At 31.9% G+C, this 20,706-nt stretch overlaps 1 protein-coding gene across 6 annotated transcripts in view; it reads left to right on the top strand.

Annotated features, from left to right (window-relative positions):
* LOC143075644 (unconventional myosin-Ic-like) overlaps nt 1–20,706 on the top strand; it is a 64,769-nt gene that overhangs the window by 20,157 nt on the left and 23,906 nt on the right. For 5 of the 6 annotated variants that reach the window (XM_076251140.1, XM_076251141.1, XM_076251144.1 and 2 more), the window contains exons 2-11: nt 438–587; nt 2,151–2,266; nt 5,010–5,208; nt 5,947–6,027; nt 7,279–7,458; nt 8,235–8,333; nt 9,024–9,137; nt 9,828–9,899; nt 15,851–15,970; nt 16,606–16,673. In XM_076251140.1, the coding sequence (XP_076107255.1) occupies nt 462–587; nt 2,151–2,266; nt 5,010–5,208; nt 5,947–6,027; nt 7,279–7,458; nt 8,235–8,333; nt 9,024–9,137; nt 9,828–9,899; nt 15,851–15,970; nt 16,606–16,673 (1,175 nt within the window). In that variant the 5' untranslated portion in view covers nt 438–461. The other variant, XM_076251146.1, reaches the window with a different exon arrangement.

Here is a 20,706-nt window from a genome sequence, read left to right as displayed (position 1 = left end):
CCTATTATTTTTTTCTGTAATAGATTAAAACCAAGTGTTTCAGACTATCAAGGTCATAAATAAATTCATCATAGATACCAGGATTGAAATTTTATATTTACACCAGACGCCCGTTTTGTCTACAAAAGAGTCATCATGCAGTGACGCTGGAATCCAAAAAAGTTAAAAAGGCCAAATAAAGTATGAAGTTTAAGAACATTGACAAAGTGCTAGCTGTGGCTTTGAATATTCATAATGCCCATTGACCAAATGGATACTGAAATGATACAGTGCAGTCTGTGCTAAACTGAATTTCGGGTTTGTCTGAATGATAAACGAATTTGACCTTTTCTCCTATATTGTCAACTAAAAAGGTTGTTGAAATTTGTCCATGATCTTGCTTAGTATGTTTGTTGTTCAGTTTTTATTGTTCTAAAATTAAACTACATTTTTTGCAGGTTATGAATTTGAAGTAATCAGCTATGGAAAATGAATTAACTAAGCGTGACCATATTGGTGTCCAGGATTTTGTCTTACTTGAGGATTATGAACACCCCGAAGCCTTCGTAGAGAACTTGAAGAAAAGATTTACAGAAAATCTTATTTATGTAAGGTTGAAAGTTAGACAGTTAATTTCAAATTTCTTGATAAACATACATACAGCACACATGATAACTCCTTTAAAGTTCATTCATCAATGGTGCTGGTTTTACACAGTGAATGCTGGTTTATGTTGGGGATTTAGTATCATTTACTCTGAAATACCAGGACAATTTTTGTACTCATTTGTGAAAATGTCAAGAGTATTGATAATTGGCACATAAATTAAAGATTTTCTTGACATGCAATCACTTGCAAATACCCTTCTTCACCCTTGTCAAAGTCATGACATTAACAAGGAGACTGGCATTGCATGGGTGTTTTTTTAGAAAGTGATTAGGCTCTGTGATTTGGGTATCAACAATGGCAAAAGCATTGTGGTGAAGCTCACTTTTAAAGTTAACACTATTGATACGTCAATATTTGGTATGCAGTTGCATTGATTTTAAAACTCTAAAATAGTTAACATGTTTAAAAAATGTTGCTGTTTTTTATATTTTCATTATACTATTGAAATTACATACAGGCAAGGCATATTACTGTGTCAACAGTTAAACTACTGAATCACCTTTTGTGTACTGTTCCATTGTCATGATGGTCATAAAATGCATTATTATATAATATTTAAGAATATTTTAGTTGGAAAAGAAGAACAATCAATTAAAATGTAGTGGATAATTGATAAATTAATAAAAAGATGCATCTAATTTATAGGTGAGAAGATGGGAGGGTTTTGTTGGAATGATTTGTATAAAATAACCTTCAAGCCTCCTTTTATTTCGCTTATCACCTTCTACAAGATATTTAAGTCAAATATATAAAATTTGATACCTATACAGATATTTGTAAGTCAATCAGTTTAAGTTGCACTATACATCACTATATAAGATAATAGGTTTACATTCATATTACTAAATACACTAAATATATAAACAGCATGACTACTGACAGGAAATTTGTTGTTTACATTGAAGGTGTAGTTACTGTTTAGTCAGGATATTTAGAACAAAAGCAGACAGTATTCACTGTGACCTAACATCCATGTTTAACTGCAATTGTGAAAAATTTGTAATTTCCTGACATCCACTTAACAATGCTAAAAGAAATTATATAACGTTGGTTATTTTTTATAATCCTATGTATAAAATGGCAGCAGTACACATACTTTTACCTATTCTCTGTTATTATACAACTATTTTTCTTAAATTTTATGATCTGATGCAGATAGAAAGTAAGCTGATATTTGGTTCACTGCATATCTGAATATGGGCTAATTCAGGAAAAGATGTATGTGAGGTTTGACACCTGTAAATCTCTTTATGTGGTTTAAATAGGGAGAATCAAATACAGTTCAGCTTCAAATGAAAATAAAAATATGGGTATATGTGTATTAAAAAGTGTTGACTTCTCTAATTGATTCCTATCCCTTTTACATTTTGCCCTGAAATAGCATTTTGAAAATTTAAATTCGTGCTTGATGACAATGATGTTTCTACCTGTGCACTGTTCAGTCTGTGCATTATTGATTTTACAGACAAGATTTTTACTCTTTAAATTCCATTCCATTTCAGACTTACATTGGACCAGTCCTGGTATCAGTTAATCCATACCATCAGTTAGACATATACAACGATGAAATTATACAGACATATAGAAATGTTAACTTCTATGAGTTACCACCACACATGTAAGTTTACTTAGAGTACTACCAGTCCTGGTCTCAGTTAACCCATACCATCAGTTAGACATATACAACGATGAAATTATACAGACATATAGAAATGTCAACTTCTATCAGTTACCACCACACATGTAAGTCTACTAAGAGTACTCCAGTCCTGGTCTCAGTTAACCCATACCATCAGTTAGACATATACAACGATGAAATTATACAGACATATAGAAATGTCAACTTCTATCAGTTACCACCTCACATGTAAGTTACAGGATGTTATGTCAGTGTATTTAGAATGTTATACCGAAACTTATACTGTTAACCATCAGCAGACTTGACAAATGCTCAAAGGCTTGCATGGGTGTGCTGTTTCTGAATGCCGAACTTTGTCAACAGTTTGTTAAAGGTTGTAATAAGTGTAGTGAAGGGTACAAATGGAAAGTCCTTGATATTCATTATTCAGATATATTGCCATTAGAACATCTCAGATCAAGGGAGAGTGTTTGTGACAGCACCTTAGTCATCACCTTTTGACTTGTGCATAATTTACATGTTTAAGTTTGTGATTAAGTCAATTAAAGGTAAATCAGTAATTGTAAGTCAGTGATATTTGGTATGCAGTTGTACATTGTATTAACACATCTGATTTCTATGCAGATTATAAGGTCCTGCTCCCTCAGTCATGGTTATTAGATTTTGAGACTCTGCATAGGTTACATATGAACTCATTGACATTGATATACAGGGGCCAGCTGAAGCCTGTCGCTTGGAGTGGGATTTTCCTTGCTGTGTTGAAAGCCCATTGGTGCTGTTAGGTTGTTTTTCTACTCTCTAGGTAGTTTAAGTTGTTTTTGACTCATTCCTGGTTTCCATTCTCAATTTTATAGTTCTAGTATATATAGCATATCTTTGTACCTGCACTTTTTGTCATGGATCATTGACAATGAATGTTAACATATTGCCAGTTAATTAAAACATTTGCATTTTACTGTCATAATTACATACAAGCGTGACATCGCTGTGTCAATAGTTTATTGTACAATTTGTCAATTTGATATGAATTTGATCTATTAGTACTGTTAAAATGTTTGTTTAAATTGAAATCAATGATACACTAATGAAACAGCTTGCTTCAATTGACTTTACTGTAAGTATATACCTGAGTTCAACTTCATCAGTTTTGCAGTCAACACTTGTTTTTTTTTTAAACATCCAATAACAGCTCAATTTGTTTATAATAAAGAATACAGAATTCTGTGTCCATGCTTTGCTTAAGGGAACTTCCATTTGATTTTTAGGAGGGGGAGGGGCTACTAGGATGAAATTAAAAAAAAAGACAGGATCAGACCAAAATAAGAATGAATTCTTTAATTCGATAGCCTTCCTGAGGCAAATTTAAAGCTCTCTAAATTTAATAAAAAGGAGGAAAAATTTATTAAAGTTGTTGATAACCGTCAATAAATTTAGCAATAAGAAACTGAAACATAAATAAAATAGAACCGCAGCATATTCAGGTTATTAATCTGTCAAAAACAGCAGATTTTGTAATCTTATCCAGGTGATGTTTATAAAATAGGTAATTTACCTCAAGGAGTTATATGATGGATCCTTCAAGTTTTTTATTAAATAAACATGGAAGTTATACAGGTGATTGATTTTTAATTTGGTATCTTGGAAGTTAATGTTATTATTACATCATAAAGAATTGACTATAAAAAATTCAAGGAATATAGATTCACCTTTTTTTGGTTGTTGAAAATGGTCAAAATTGCTAAATTGATTAAAGTGCTTGCAATTAATATGTTCAAGCAGTTTTTTTATTATCTGCCTATTTTCTGTTAATGCCTTTCTCTGTCTGTCCACCTTCCCAAATAAGGTTAAAATTATGGTTGAAAGTCATAGTCCTATAAACATAAAACTTAGTACACTTATTCTTTCTGATGTAAATTGTGGTTTCAATGAGGTTAAAATTTTGGTTAAAGGAAGTTGTGGTCACAAAAGTTTGAATCTACTAAAGTACATATATTCATTTTGCTGTGAACTTAAAAGAATATTGAACTGTGATTATGTATGAAATATATGAATTTGCAATGAAATACTGTGAGTTCCCAGTTAACACAAAACTTATCATGTCACATAGATATATGCAGATTTGGTATGAGTGCCAATGAGACAACTCTCTATCTAATTTATAAAAGTAAACCATTATAGGTCAAGGTACGGTCTTCAACACAGAGCCTTTTTTGACAGGCTCACACCAAACAGCAATCTATATATGCATGTGAAATAAATCTGATAATTTCACTCCTCTGATGTCATACATCAATGTGATTTGTCAAGACAAATTTGTTGATGACTTTGCACGAAAACAAAATGAGAATTTGAGAAAAAGATATAATTCCTGGTCTTTTATACCAAGTATTTCTATTAAAAAAAACATGGTTAATTTTCTCAAAAGAATATCTTTCATCGCATGCATTTATTATTGGGAATTTAAAAGCATGAACAAAAATACAAATTTAATTATTGCGATTCCTGGAATAGAAGCATACAGATGCATGTAGCAGATATTACAATGCAGTTCTTATTATTGCAATTTTCAGCCTGTTGCATTATTCACAATAATGAAAACCTTGCAATAATTTATTAATTTACAGTATTTGAAATCTTCAATTAGTTATTCCTATTAATTATTTTTAAAAATAAGATTCATTTGTATAAAGTTTGAGAGACATTATTTTTTTTATTTATATAGTTATGCCATCGCTGATGCCGCCTTCAGGACTATGCGATCAGAGACCCGTGATGTTTGTGTCCTGATATCTGGAGAATCTGGTGCTGGGAAGACAGAAGCTTCTAAGAAGATTTTACATTATATAGCAGCCAGCAGTGTTCACTCAAAGGATCTAGAGAGAGTTAAGGAACGTCTTCTGCAGTCTACACCTTTATTAGAGGTTAATCTTCCATAGTCTATTGTTAGTTCAAAGCTTGCATAAATCAGTTTTCATGTAAATTAATGAGAGTCAACATCTTACTAGTTTATTATCTTTAATTATAAGGATGACTGATACCTGAAATGTATATACACAGTACATTAGTAAATGATTAGTTATCTCCTCCCCCGGGGACAAGTTTTTTGAGGATACGTTAGTTATCATTCAACCACCATTACCAGTGATAGTGCAAAAGGGTATTTATAGATACATAATTTAACTCCTTAAATTATTTTATTTGTATATCACAAGAAAACAATAACAGTTCTTATTGTGTACTTAACAGTATTGTCCATATTTTTTTTCCTTAACTTGAAGCTACTAATGCAAGAATTTGTATATAGATAGTGGCCAAAGGGATAATCCTTCAATAAAATTGATTGTTGATTTTTGTGCATCACATTTATAGTACACAGAAATTACTATATTATGACAATCATATTGAGGACAACAATAATCATGTGATTTTACCCTCATTATACCACACTGTCAACACATACATTCTCATGGTGACATTCAGTGGGCAGACTTTTAATTTCACCTAGTGACATAATTCTAATTCTATGCAGATTAGTCTTTGATCTAATCTGAAAAGCATCATTCTTATCTCTCGGTAAATCCAACAAGTACTTAATTAGTAAATCTTCACCGACTTGACATTCCTAAAATTTTGTCATCAGAATGTTTTTAATTTTTTAGGCCTTTGGAAATGCTAAGACAAACAGAAATGACAATTCCAGTAGATTTGGAAAGTACATGGACATTCAGTTTGATTTTAAGGTATTTATATAGATTGTATCCGAAGAGTCTTTTAGCACAACACAATTTCAAGTCAGTCAGATTGTAAAAAGAATGATTACTCATATAACAATGATGACATCCATATTCTAACTTACGTTTGCTGCATGTAAAATTTTATGAAACCCTTACACAGTGCTAAGATTATCAACACTACCAGATTTTGAATTTGAGTGATGAGTAACTTGCTGTTCTAGAGTTAAGCCCCTTTATAACTTTGAAAATTGCATTTTTTTTTTGTTTCTCCTACCTAACTTAAGCATGTTAAGCAAGTCTCATTTAATGTTTATGAATCATATACAGAATGCTAAGCACAATGCAGGAATTAATATTCATTTCCTTAGAAATATTCTTATTTTATTTAGTTATACTTGTAGATTTCTGATTAGATTTGAATAAGAGGAGAAATTGCCAATTTTATTTGTGTGCATCATTTCAGTAATTGCAATTTACTTTATACTATTTTGCATTTTGTCAAAATTTAAATGATCCAAATAGTAAATGCACACATAAATTTTCGACTTAAAAAGTATCACTATTTGAGTCTTCCTTTTGATAAGTTATATAATATGAAGGAATGATTTCCTTGCATGTTAATGTAATGATCTTAATGATAAAACAGGGATCAGTACATGATTGATAATAAACAGGAAATATAGTTTAGAGAATTGATGGAGAAATAATTTCCTCTATAGCTGCATGTGTCAACCTATACGTAGTTGACCTCGAGTAGCACTGTAACTTAGAATAGTCAACCATCATTAATCATGTAAATAGCTGCAATACCAAAATTTCCTGTGTATCCCTTAACTTTGTAAGGCTTGCTGTTAAGCTATTTTAAGGTTGTATGTTTTATGGAATAATAAAATAGTCATAAAAATATCAACTTCAGAAATATATTCTGAAAGATCGACATAAAATTGAACTTAATTTTTATGCCCCAATTATTGGCATTATATTTTCTGGTCTGTGCGTCCGTCCGTTTGTTCTTTCGTTTGTTCGTCAATCTGTTAGTCCGTCTGTCCCGTTTCAGGTTAAAGTTTTTGGTCCAGGTATTTTTTTATGAAGTTGAAGTCCAATCGAATTGAAACTTAGTACACATGTTACCTATGATATGATCTTTCCAATTTTAAATATTTTCGTATACATTGAAAATTATTGTTATCAGTTTGTTTAACATTACTTTTTACTGTAATTGTAAAAGATCAGTTTTTACTTGTAATTTCCATTTAGGGAGGTCCAGTAGGGGGACATATATTGAACTACCTGTTGGAGAAGTCCAGAGTTGTGCATCATTCAGAAGGGGAGAGGAATTTCCACATCTTCTACCAGCTGGTCCAGGGAGCCACACCCATGTTACTGAGTAAACTTAAGATTCAGAAAGATCCTGAATTGTACCATTACTTAAAACAGGTTACTATTATCATGTATTATAAGGTTTAAGGTGGTACCTAACACTACAGGGAGATAACTCTGTAAAATCAGCAGAACGTTTTAATGACGTTGTGTTCTTAAGGGAATATTAAGCTTCTCAATGATCAAAATGAGTGTTTGTCAAACTGCTATATAACCAGTGTAATTTTTCTGATTAAACGGTTGGTTCAACTTTTTTGATTTTTTTATATTTTAGTCAAAAAGTCAAAGTAAATACTTTGTCAAAATTTTAAGAAAATTAAACGAGCCAAATTAATTTAAGTTCTGGTGTTAGGTACCACCTTAAGGCAGATTATTAAAATTTTATATTTTTAATTTATATATATACAATTTTTTTAGAATGGAAATAGGGGAATATGTGTAAAGAGACAACAACCTACCAAAGAGCAGACATGACTTGTTACTTAAAAAAAGACTGTGTTGTATTCTAAATTTTTTAGAGAAAATTGACTATACCAGTTGCACAAATTTGGTTTGACTTGACTTTTTAGTTTTATCAGTTCTTCAACTATTGTTTTATATTGTACACCTACATGAATTTTAGCATTGAGCATCACTGAAGAGACTTTATATGTTAAAATAAGCATCTGATGCATTAAACAAATATTAATTTACTTTTCTGAAGTTTAAAAAAGGGTGAGATCATGAACACTATTGTTTAAGTATCATTTTAACATGTAATATTGTAGTATTATACATTGTTTATCTGTCAGACCATATGCCACAAAACTAATATTTTATGTATATTTATACAGGGAAACAGTACAAAAGTAGATTCCTTGAATGACCATAAAGATTTTCATGCCATGAAAGAAGCCATGGAAGTGTGTGACTTCTCAAAACAAGACCAAGATGTAAGTCTAAATATCTGTATTTATTCAGATGTAGATAATCAAGGTATCACTCAATTAAATCATTTGGGTTAGAAAATGTCAGTTCATTATTGTGAGGATGAATACACGAAACATCAAATACAATACATATTTATATTTCATGAAATGCAACAAAAACAACAAACAAACCCAAATAGTCCATTTTAATCATATTTTGATGTGCAATTATGATAAAACTAAAATTCTTCAAACAAATGCTGTCTTCTCGGAAGCTTAACATAGTGTGACATCATAATTTCACATGTACATTAAAATGCTGTTTATCAAACTTTTAAGGCTTTTTAAGTTATAGTTTATTATTGAATAAATCACACAACAAATATTCTGGAATTCAAAATGAAGACTTTCCTTAGTGTTGCATGGACTGGCTATTTGATAGTTTATGCTGTTTGTCATCCAATCAGAACCCTTATAATAGAATAATTATATTAAAACTGACCATTAAAGACCCTCATGGGGAGTCAAGGTTGTTAAAAAAAACTGTCATCACTATTAGAAATAGAGTTCCATAATTAGGATGTTTTTTTGTTTGGTCTGTCTTAATGTAAATTTTGTACATAATTGTCTTCTCTATACCTATGTATATGGTTTATTGAGAATAAAGACAAAGGCAGAGATAAACCAATTATGTTATTTCATTTTACTTTACAGGCTGTGTTTTCCATAGTTGGATCAGTCTTACACTTGGGTAATGTAAAGTTTGAAGACAAAAAAGATGGAGAAGCATATATCGGTGATAAAGATCCAGTTGAAATTATATCACAGGTAAGGCCTAAAACATTACTGTGGATTCATTAATAATCATTGGAGACCAATTTTCATGGAATTCATTGGTACAGTATACATGGTATTCTAGAACCACAGATTTAAATGTTCAAAGAATAACAATTTTTAAAAGGAATGCATGCAGACCTCGCCAAAACAAAGATATTAAATTTCAACTAAAATGCTAGTTTTCTTCAATCCACACACGAAAATAAATGAGTCAGTATTAGTTGGAAAATCCTATAATTGTGTCAATGTCTTATTTCTACTTAAAAAATATCAAACGCTTTGATTTGAGATTACTTTTCTTAAAACATTTCAACAGTGTCAGTGTTCTCCTTAGAAATTTCTTATATCTTCCTGGCAAACAGTGTTTCTAGAAACTAAAGTATCACATTCATTATACTATCTATAAGAAACTTATTTCAGATAGTATCACATTCTAGCAATATAGCATAACATTTTTGTGATGCTAAAAGGACCTGGAGAAGAACACTTTTTAAAAGTCTGCTGCTGAGATTATCAAGCCAACTTCATGCATTTTAAAATATGGTACAGAAAATTATGAAAAGTAGAAATGAAAATCGTGAAATATAGAATTTCCAAAAATAAGTTGGTTTACAGTATATCACATTTAAAGCATGATGTGCATCAATTAAGTTTTAATTTCTTGTCTTGTTTATTTTCTAGTTACTTGGATGTCCTGAAGAGATATTAGTGTCTGCCTTACAAAACAAAACTATCGAAGCTATGGGAGAAAAGGTTTGTATAAGATTTACATAAAAGTTCTTGAAACTGACCTTAGGGAAAAAACAGACAGTTTAAGAAACAACTTCATTTCAAGTCATCAAAATGTATTTTGAACACTTGTGCATGTTCTTAATTACGAGCGATAAATTGATGCATAGAGAAGTACAAAATGAATTTGCATTGGAATAATGAACTAACCAATTGCTCATTCTGCATTTATTTATTGTCATATGGATCTGTTTTGTTTTTTTTTCAAATAAATAAGTGAAAAAATACTAGGAATTTAGAAATTTTTGCAATGTTTCAATGGGGTGGAGGGGGGATTTATAGGGTTTGGCGCATCACATATAGCAGAATTTAAATTTTTTGTTCTGTTTGTAATATATGCATTCAGCCCCTTCTTATATTGCATAAATATATACATACCATATTATTAGCCATTGATCAACAATTACAAAATGCATTTACCCATTTAATCATGAGAAGATGCCGTATGATGGCCAATGAGATAACTCTTCACCAGAGATCAAATGATGGCTAGAAGTTAAAATCTACCATTCAGCCTTCAACAAAGAGCAAAACCTATATTGTATGTTCAGCTGGTTTAATAACTGTCCTATTAACATTTGTATTGAGCATTGCACATTACATATGACAAAATGTTTCTGTAGAATTTTGATAAAGTATCAAATAACAATATATAACAATGGGGTTTTGTCCAGCCTTCGACTTTTGTTGAAAAAGCGAGACTAAGCGATCCTACATTCCGTCGTCGTTGGCGGCGTTCACAAATATTCACTCTGTGGTTAAAGTTTTTGAAATTTTAATAACTTTCTTAAACTATACTGGATTTCTACCAAACTTGGACAGAAGCTTTTTTATGATCATAAGAAAGTATCCAGAAGTAAATTTTGTAAAAATAAAATTCCATTTTTTCCGTATTTTACTTATAAATGGACTTATTTTTCTGCGAGGAAACATTAGGCCACGAGAATTTAATTTCTTGTTTGGATTTTTGGACTCCAAAAGTTGGAGCGAGCGAGCGATTTGAAAATTTTAATAAAAAAATATTTAATTTGAAAATTTTTGAGGCGAAGCTGGAAAAGTAAAGGCCAGCGATTATAATTTTTTTTTGTAAACATAAAATAGTAGGTTTTGACAATATTAAAACTCAATTGATCACTTGTACTTTGACATTTCTTTAATTTATGAAGTATTCACCATGTACACCAAGAAATAATTGTATAATAAAATCTGGTCTATATATGTACATGTGTGACTGACAATGAGACAATTCTCTATCTACATTAAGTCATAATCAGGTTTGGAACAAACCCTTAATGTTATAATGTAAATATACCTTTAATGAGAGGTCAATATATATGTCTTTGTAAAAAAAATCTTTTAGTTCAACAGGGCCCACGCTACCAGGCGACTTGGGCGAAGAAGTCGCCTTCCTGACCGTCACTTCGCTTTCCCCGACCCCCAAAAGCGAAAACAAGTCGCCCTGTTCTTGACGATACTCGCTTTCAGTCGCTTTCGTCATCGGACATTTTCAATTTTTACCAAGTTGATGAAACATCAATTTTTTATTGACAATTAAAGAAATTCAGACATAAACGATTCATTATCTTTAGAAAAGAGGTTGAAGCATTGTCTTCACAGTGTGTAGCAGGTTATTTGATAAAAATACAACTTTTTATCACTTCGTGCATTTCCGCAAGTTCCGGTGCTTGTTACTCAAAAACGTACATCAACCTAAATTTCGGCGGCAAAATAAGTTTGTTACTTCATTCAAACGTGATAAAAGTTGCCTCCAGTAAATGTTTAATCCATTTATTGCATTAAAAACGTCATGTTCCTTTCTAAATAACTTGTCAAACATCGTTTATTTTTGTAAATTTTCTTGCATTCGTCCGCCATTGACCGATTTCTAAACTACGGATCTGAACCGGACCAGCTATGACTGAAATCCGTACTTTTACAATAATTACTACGGACGCACGGATGGAACAGCTGACAGAAGAATATTGATCCCAAAGTGAAAAATTAAGCATTCCACACGCATTAAGAGACTTTTGGTTACAACTAATTGATTAGATATATAATTCCCTATATTTTTTATGAATTGTTTCAAACTATTGATTAAAGTTGCTTAACTCTGAGACTATTATACTAATATCAATATATTGTGGCCCAGCTTTATAACTTTATATTTTTTTATGAGAAACACTGAATTTCATACACAATACACAAGATAATTTTTAAATAAATTGTAATTGATATATTATAATTTCTTTACATTTTTTAAAATAATTTTTTTTTTTTTAGTGCTAGATATTTAGTTGGTAGTTTCTTACAAGAACCTTAGTAAAACTTAAACAACTTTTAATTTCAAATGTTACATTAATTGTATTTTTTTACTCAGATATGAATTGAACAATATAAAAAGAACATTATTTACATATGGCCCTTTATACTATTGTAAAATCCAAACATAATTGTAGCGCACCGCGCAAATGAGCACTTCTCTTTCAAATCTCACCACTTCTCCCTATCAGTTTCAAAAAGAGAAGTCACTTCTCCCTATAATTCTGAAGTAGTGTGAGCCCTGGTTCAAAAGGGCTCACATGTTCCCAAAGAACTTATGATATCTCTATCTTGTACTAAATGGTCAAAACATGTCCAAGAATTTTGTAATATTCCTGGACTTAAACCGTGTTTACACATTTACTTTATAAACAGTTTATTTAATATTATTCAAAATAAGTGGACCCCTCTTTTAGAAAATTGTTTAAAATATGACGTATTTCTCCTCTTTTTGAGTAAAAAAATCTAATTAAGTCTCCCAAACAAAGTTTGGAGACTTATTGTTTTTGCTCAGTTCTTATTATTTTTCTTCTTCTTCTTCTTCTTCTTCTTCTTCTTCTTCTTCTTCTTCTTCTTCTTCTTCTTCTTCTTCTTCCGCCACTTTTAAAAATGAACTTGTCCGCAGCGTTTCTCCATAACCACTCGTCAGATTTACTAAGGGTTTCATAGAATGTTAGACTAATATGTCTAGGTGAGCCATCAATCTTTCGTTTGTGCATTTGGGACTATTAAGGGGTATTTTGGGGGGCAGAAAGAAGGGAGGGGTTTACTATAGAACCCTATGGGATTTTATTTTATATTTTTTTCAAATGAATATAACTTGAAAACTGTAAGTGATAAACACACGCAATCTTCAGAAATGATCAAAGGACAATAAAACAAATCATGAAATATAGGGTGAGTCCCTGGGGGGTCATCCCCACCCCCTTCAATTTGAGAATATGCTATTATATTGTAAACAGTCCAGATCCCCACCCCCTTCAATTTGAGAATATGCTATTATATTGTAAACAGTCCAGATCCCCACCCCTAAACCATAAATATTCTTGAATGGGACTATAAAACAAATCAAAAGTTATTAAAGGGAAGTCCCTGGGGGTCACCCCCACCCAGTTCAATTAGTGAATATGCTATTATCTTGTAAACGGTCCAGATCCCCACCCCTAAACCATATAGATTCTTGTAGGGGACAATAAAACAAATCAAATGAAATAAAAGGGAAGTCCCTGGGGGTCACCCCCACCCCGTTCAATTTGATAATGTGCTATTAACTTGTAAACGGTCCAGATAACCACCCCTAAACCATATATATTCTTGTAGGGGACAATACAACAAATGGAATGAATTAAAAGGGAAGTCCCTAGGGGGTCACCCCACTCCCTCTTGTTTGAAAACTTGTTAACAGTCAAGATCCCGACCCCTAAACCATATGTATTCTTGTTTGGAAGAATAAAACACATCAAATGAAATATAGGGAGAGTCCATAGGGGGTCACCCCCATCCCCTTCAATTTGAGAATATGCTATTATCTTGTAAACGGTCCAGATCCCCACCCCTAAACCATATATATTCTTGAATGGGACGATTAAACAAATCAAATGAAATTAAAGGGAAGTCTCTGGGGGTCACCCCAACCGGTTCAATTTGAGAATGTGCTATTATCTTTTAAACGGTCCAGATCCCCACCCCCTCTTGTTTTAAAACTTGTTAACAGTCAAGATCTCCACCCCTAAACCATATATATTCTTGTACGGAAGAATAAAACACATCAAATGAAATATAGGGAGAGTCCATGGGAGTCACCCCACCCCACATGTATGAAAAACTTTTAAATGGTTGAGGTCCCTACCCCTAAACCATATATATTCTTGTATGGGACAATAAAACAAATCAAATGAAATATAGGGAGAGTCCATGGGAATCACCCCACCCCACATGTATGAAAAACTTTTAAATGGTTGAGATTCCTACCCCTAAACCATATATATTCTTGTATGGGACAATAAAACAAATCAAAGTCCCTGGTGGTAACCACCACCCCCTCCTGTTTGAATACTTGTAAATGGATGGGACCATAGGAATGGCGAGTTATGGGAGCTTTGTTTGGGAGACTTCGTAACAATTACTTCTTGTTTTTTTAGGTTTTGAAAGTAGCACGATACAAATCCTTGGTATTTCTATTTTCTTTTCTACAACAGTAAAATTACCCCTTGTCGGAGGGAGGGTTGTTCCCAACCTGATAATAACAAACACAGGTCAAAGTACAGCCTTTTACAAAGGGCTTTGATCCAGACCAAACAGCAAGCTTTAAGGGACCCCACAATTATTAGTGTACACAATTCGAACAGGAAAACCAACTATCTAATTTATATATCCAAACGGGAAAATACCAATGAATCACATCTACAAACGATAACTGCTGAACATTAGGCCCCTGAATCAATCAGGACAGGTGCATAAACATGCAGCGGCTATGTATAGTTTTGTTTCGCCAGCATACAATATAATTGCAGTTGAAGGCAAATTCTTTGTACTTTATTCTATGCCACCCTAAAAACGAACATTTTTTGATGGGGAATATAAGTAAGGGGGGAAAGAAACCAATTTTTTGTTCTGTACAGGTATTTCTGCTGTTATATATTTATATCGGAGCACTCCCACGTGGGATAAATTGGTTTCATGCTGAAACAAATATTCTCACAGATATTTACAGTGTTATGGGGTGCTTATAGGTTTAAAATCGTTATAAAAAGGTTAGAATGTGAATTTATAAAACAAATGTTGATATCTTTTTATAATATTTACAACCAAAAAAAAAAAAAAAAACGGTTGGGGAAATGGACATGATAACATTTCCGGATGCGGGAAGCGGGAATATTAAAAAATTAAAAAAATTCTGTTTTGAAAAAAATAGGTGTGGGCAGGTCCGTCCAACAAGGAATTAAATTGGTGTGGCCTTACATTCACTCTGTGGTTAATGTTTTTAAAATTTTAATTAATAACTTTCATCAACTATCCGTGATTTGTATCAAACTTGGACAGAAGCTTGTTTATGATCATAAGATCATAGTATCAAGAAGAAAATTTTGTAAAAATAAATTTCCACTTTTCCGTATTTTACTTATAAATGGACTTAGTTTTTTTGCCAAAAACAAAACATTCACTCTATGGTTTAAGTTTTTAAATTTTTTATAATGTTCTTAAACTATCCTCGATTTCTACCAAACTTGGACAAAAGCTTGTTTCTGATCATAAGATATTATTCAGAAGTAAATTTTGTAAAAAAAATAATCCAATTTTTCCATATTTTACTTATAAATGGACTTAGTTTTTCTTCCAGTTAACATTACATACAGTCTGCAGTTAAAGTTTATAAAACATTTATTAGATTCATAAGCTATCCTGGATTTTTACCAAACTTGGAAGCTTCTTTCAATCAAAAGACAGTATTGAAAGGGAAATTTTTATTGATGTTTTTCCTCATTTTTGTTGAGTCTGCAATTAACAGCAAAAGTAGGCGAGACACTGGGTTCCGTGGAACCCTTACGACTTTTTTAGTCATTCTGCTTCAACGTTTTATTTTTTGTTTTCAGATGAAATCTTCATTAACCAAGGAACAAGCTTTATATGCCAGAGATGCCTTGGCCAAAGGAGTGTATGACAGACTGTTTACTTGGATTGTCCAGAAAATCAATGAATCTTTGAGCAGTAGGGTAAGACAGTTTACTCATCACTTATTTTATTATTGCACAAGAATGTTTCTTTTTGATAGACTAGGCATAATTGAGAACAACTTTATGTCCCAGGTTTGTTTAAAAAAATTGTTACACACAAAAAAAATCATGAAAACACAAATTAGATATAAGAAGATGCGGTATGAGTGCCATTGAGACAACTATCCATCCAAGTCACAATTTATAAAAATAAACCATTATAGGTCATAGTATGGTCTTCAACAAAGAGCCTTGACTCACACCGAACAGCAAGCTATAAAGGGCCCCCAAAATAGCTAGACTGTAAAACCATTCAAAAGGGAAAAACAGCAGTCTAACGATTTTAATCAATTTTTTGCCAACTCTAGTCTAATCTATATAAAAAATGAGAAACAATTATGAAACACATCAACAAAAGACAACTTCTGAACATCAGATTCCTGACTTAGGACAGGTGCCAAAAAAACGGGGGGTTTAAAAGTTTTCATAGGTACCATTAGCTTATTTGTAAAGTAGAATGGTGGTGGTAATTTCAGAAAAATAAATTTCAAGAAATAGAATATATGACTTCACAGGTCAGAAAAAAGTTACTTATTATACAAGTCTTTAAAAAAAAATTATGATTTTCTTTTCAGAGAAGATCTAAATGTAATCTGATGGGATTATTAGATATTTATGGATTTGAAATAGTTGGAGTTAACAGGTGAGTGTCTTAAAATAGCAAAAATATCTGACTTGGGGCAATTATGATTATCAATTAGGTTTTCTTTTATAACAAATTAATTCATGTTGCTTATTGAAGCCGTTCCATAAAAAAATCAATGTACAGTAGGTTTACATATCCCCTGTTAACAGCGTAAGGGGTATATATATATATAGGAATCCTCATGTCTGTCTTAACAGTGTAAGGGGTATATATATATAGGAATCCTCATGTCTGTCTTAACAGCGTAAGGGGTATATATATATAGGAATCCTCATGTCTGTCTTAACAGTGTAATGGGTATATATATATATAGGAATCCTCATGTCTGTCTTAACAGTGTAATGGGTATATATATATATAGGAATCCTCATGTCTGTCTTAACAGTGTAATGGGTATATATATATAGGAATCCTCATGTCTGTCTTAACAGTGTAATTGGTATATATATATATAGGAATCCTCATGTCTGTCTTAACAGTGTAATGGGTATATATATATAGGAATCCTCATGTCTGTCTTAACAGCGTAAGGGGTATATATATATATATAGGAATCCTCATGTCTGTCTTAACAGCGTAATGGGTATATATATATATATAGGAATCCTCATGTCTGTCTTAACAGCGTAAGGGGTATATATATATATATATATAGGAATCCTCATGTCTGTCTTAACAGTGTAATGGGTATATATATATATTTATTAATTAACTGCACTGTTATTGGACTTAATATGATGAAAACTGCCTATGCAATATAATGTGTAGACTGGGCCAATACAGAATAACTAGGCCAATACAGATTTTTTCTGTATTGGCCGAGTTATTCTATATTGGCCGAGTTGACACAAGTGCAGGATTTCGGAACGTCTCTAGGTTTTACATCGAAAGTCACGATAAACACAAACTGAAAGTAAACAGTTGTTTTGAAGACGCAGTTGTCATTTAGTTATCTTAAACATGCTGAAAATGTCAGTATGGCATACATTTCAGGCGAAAGACGGTCACATTCATTTAAAAGGTATTTTGAAAGCAGACGTGACGTGACGATAAAACTATTTCAGGTTTGGGGAACGAGTAGATTATCACAATGAAAGTTCATTTCTTGACGACCTCATAATTTCACGATTGTACACATCGATTTTAAATTAGTTTCTGCATTACACATGCAATGGCAGTACCTTTCCAATTACTATTTATGTGTTGCGTCTAAATTTAAGTTGTAACACTTTATAGTAACTGAAAAGGGTAGAAAAATTCATCAAATGAGAAAATGCTGAAGACACCTGGAAACAGCCCCAGATCATTATGTATTACATCTAATAAAAAGAAACAAACTGAGATTTGGATAGTCCACTTCAAGGTAAAAATATTTATCTCTTTTGAAATGAAATTAAAAAAATATTGTAACATTGTAGTTAATTAATAAAGATATTATTACGTGTATTTCTGTATTGGCCTTGTTATTGGTCCTCGGCCAGCTGTATTGGCCTTCGGCGCCTTAGGCCAATACAGCAAGCCTCGGACCAATAACAAGGCCAATACAGAAATACTTACGTAATAATATCATAATATATAGGAATCCTCATGTCTGTCTTAACAGTGTAATGGGTATATATATATATATAGGAATCCTCATGTCTGTCTAAACAGTGTAATGGGTATATATATATATATATAGGAATCCTCATGTCTGTCTTAACAGTGTAATGGGTATATATATATATATAGGAATCCTCATGTCTGTCTTAACAACGTAAGGGGTATATATATATATATAGGAATCCTCATGTCTGTCTTAACAGCGTAATGGGTATATGGCTAAGTATTCAGTAAAGTGCTGTTTCAATGGGTGTCCCAGAAAAATGCATTTTTTTCATATTTTAAATTATTTTGAGTTTAAATGCAGGTAGCTAATCAATCCACTGTATTATGAAGAGATAATATAAACAGTCTCATATGAAAAGTTTATTGTTGAATAAAGTATTTTATAAATGAAGTGTTGAATTCCCTGCTTTGTGCATGCTTATTTTGTGACATGGTCGAATGACCCAAAATCAAAATTGTTTTATAAACCTTTTTTTATGAATGGCAACTAGGTAAAAAGGATTTTCAGGTAATACAATAGGGTTGGCAAGGTTTAGGACACTAAAACATGAAAAATCTTCGAAAAATAAGGATTAAAAACAATTTTAAATGGTCATGTTGTCGGACTAACATTTTCTGTCTTCTTCCTAAGAGAAAATGAAATATAAGTTATATAACAATAGAGGACAATTAAATGCACAAAATATCTTGAGGCTTCAGCTTATTAACTAAAATGTGATAATTCATCATGAAGATACAGCAGAAACTTTTATTTTTTTCAGGAATTGTCATTAAAGTTTACTCTTGAAAAATCTGTCCAACCGTAACGGGCGAAAATTTCAATTTTCATTTGCAAGTTGCCAACTCGGTTTAAGTTTTTTTTTAATGTTTATGACAACATATTTTAAGACAATTGCATTGCGCATTTGGTATTGCTGTCAACTGTTCCTTTTTATTCGAGGTCAACGACATCGAAGGGGTGAACGCTCTTTCTGTCCAACCAAGAGATGGAAGTTACATCCGAATTAATGTTACGTCCAACATCCAAGATATTCTCTACAATCATTGACAATGGCTACCACAAGTCACAGAATCAATTTCACTTCCACTTTGACAATAACTTAACCTTAAATACTACCGTATATATGAAAAATAAAGAGGTTTTAAACTGTTGACAGTGTAAATTTGACATAATTTTGAAAATTAGGACTTAACAAGAGTCCTATTATGTTCTGTTGGACGAACCTTAGGACAAAATCTCTAATGTCGGACGTAACAGCTTTTTAAAAGTAAAAAGAAACTTGTTAACAACTAGCAAGTCCACATAAATTTAAAAATAGTTCTCAGACCCTTCCTCGTCTCTTCTGAAGAGGTGCCCATTTTTAAATTGCCATTAGGATCAGTAAAATAATGAATTCTGTCCTATGTTTGTCCGACAGGGAATATAATCTGTCCTATGTTTGTCCTACAATAAATGAATTCTGTACGCTGTTCATCCAACAGTTTTTTATGGTTTCATTTTATCCATTTATTTAATAATGAACCATTTTAACTCTTGCTGAGGAACACCAGCTGTAGATATTAGTATAAACAGCAAAGTTTTGATTTTGTTTTTGACTTTGAATGATGCAAATGGAACAAATTCTCATCCAAAAATGTCCCCGTTTGTCCGACATATTTTAAGATTTTTCAAACTTATAAGTTAGTTTTTGAAACATTTAACAAAATGATTAACTTTAATTGAAGATCTTATGAACTGTCAGAGAAAAATTAATGTATTTATTAACAAAGCCTTCATATAAAAGGAAAATATTCATTTTTCAATGTCCTGTTACGTCCAACATAACCTCTGTCCAACATGCTATTTAGGTCTAATTTTATGTTTTCTGACTAAATAACTATCTTTTTACATTTAAAACCCTAACCTAGAATCATTCTCCTTTCAGAAAATCATGTTATTATGATTGAAACAGCTACTTTTAAAATCATACATTTTGTCACACACTGTCAGCACTATACTGAATACTTAGCCATATATATATATATATACAGTGCTCTAGCTAGAATTCAAAAGGGGCAGGGTGCCAGTGGAGGGCAGGGCACTTTTTTTATGATAGAAGGCACTGCTCATTTCTTTTGTCTACGTCCCTGCGTGTATCACTAGTTCACATATTTTTTTACTGTATATATTGTCAATAAAGATGCATAAGTTGTTGTTATGATTATTTATTCTATAAAATTTGCACAAGAAAAGTCATTCATACTACCTGTTCATATAACATGGCAATACACATTCATACTATTAACCAAAAGAGGCAAAATAAACTTACTATTCTCCCCCACCCCTCTCCTTCCAAAAAGAAAGAACATAAACTAAACATCTCATAGTTTACCATACATGTACATGACAGAGTAGTTGTATTTCAAAATTTTCAACTAGAGT

The sequence above is a fragment of the Mytilus galloprovincialis genome, chromosome 5 (genome assembly GCF_965363235.1).
Source record: "Mytilus galloprovincialis chromosome 5, xbMytGall1.hap1.1, whole genome shotgun sequence".
NCBI lineage: Eukaryota > Metazoa > Mollusca > Bivalvia > Mytilida > Mytilidae > Mytilus > Mytilus galloprovincialis.
Note: the sequence above shows the minus strand (reverse complement) of the source record. Positions and strands in the feature narration are given on the sequence as shown.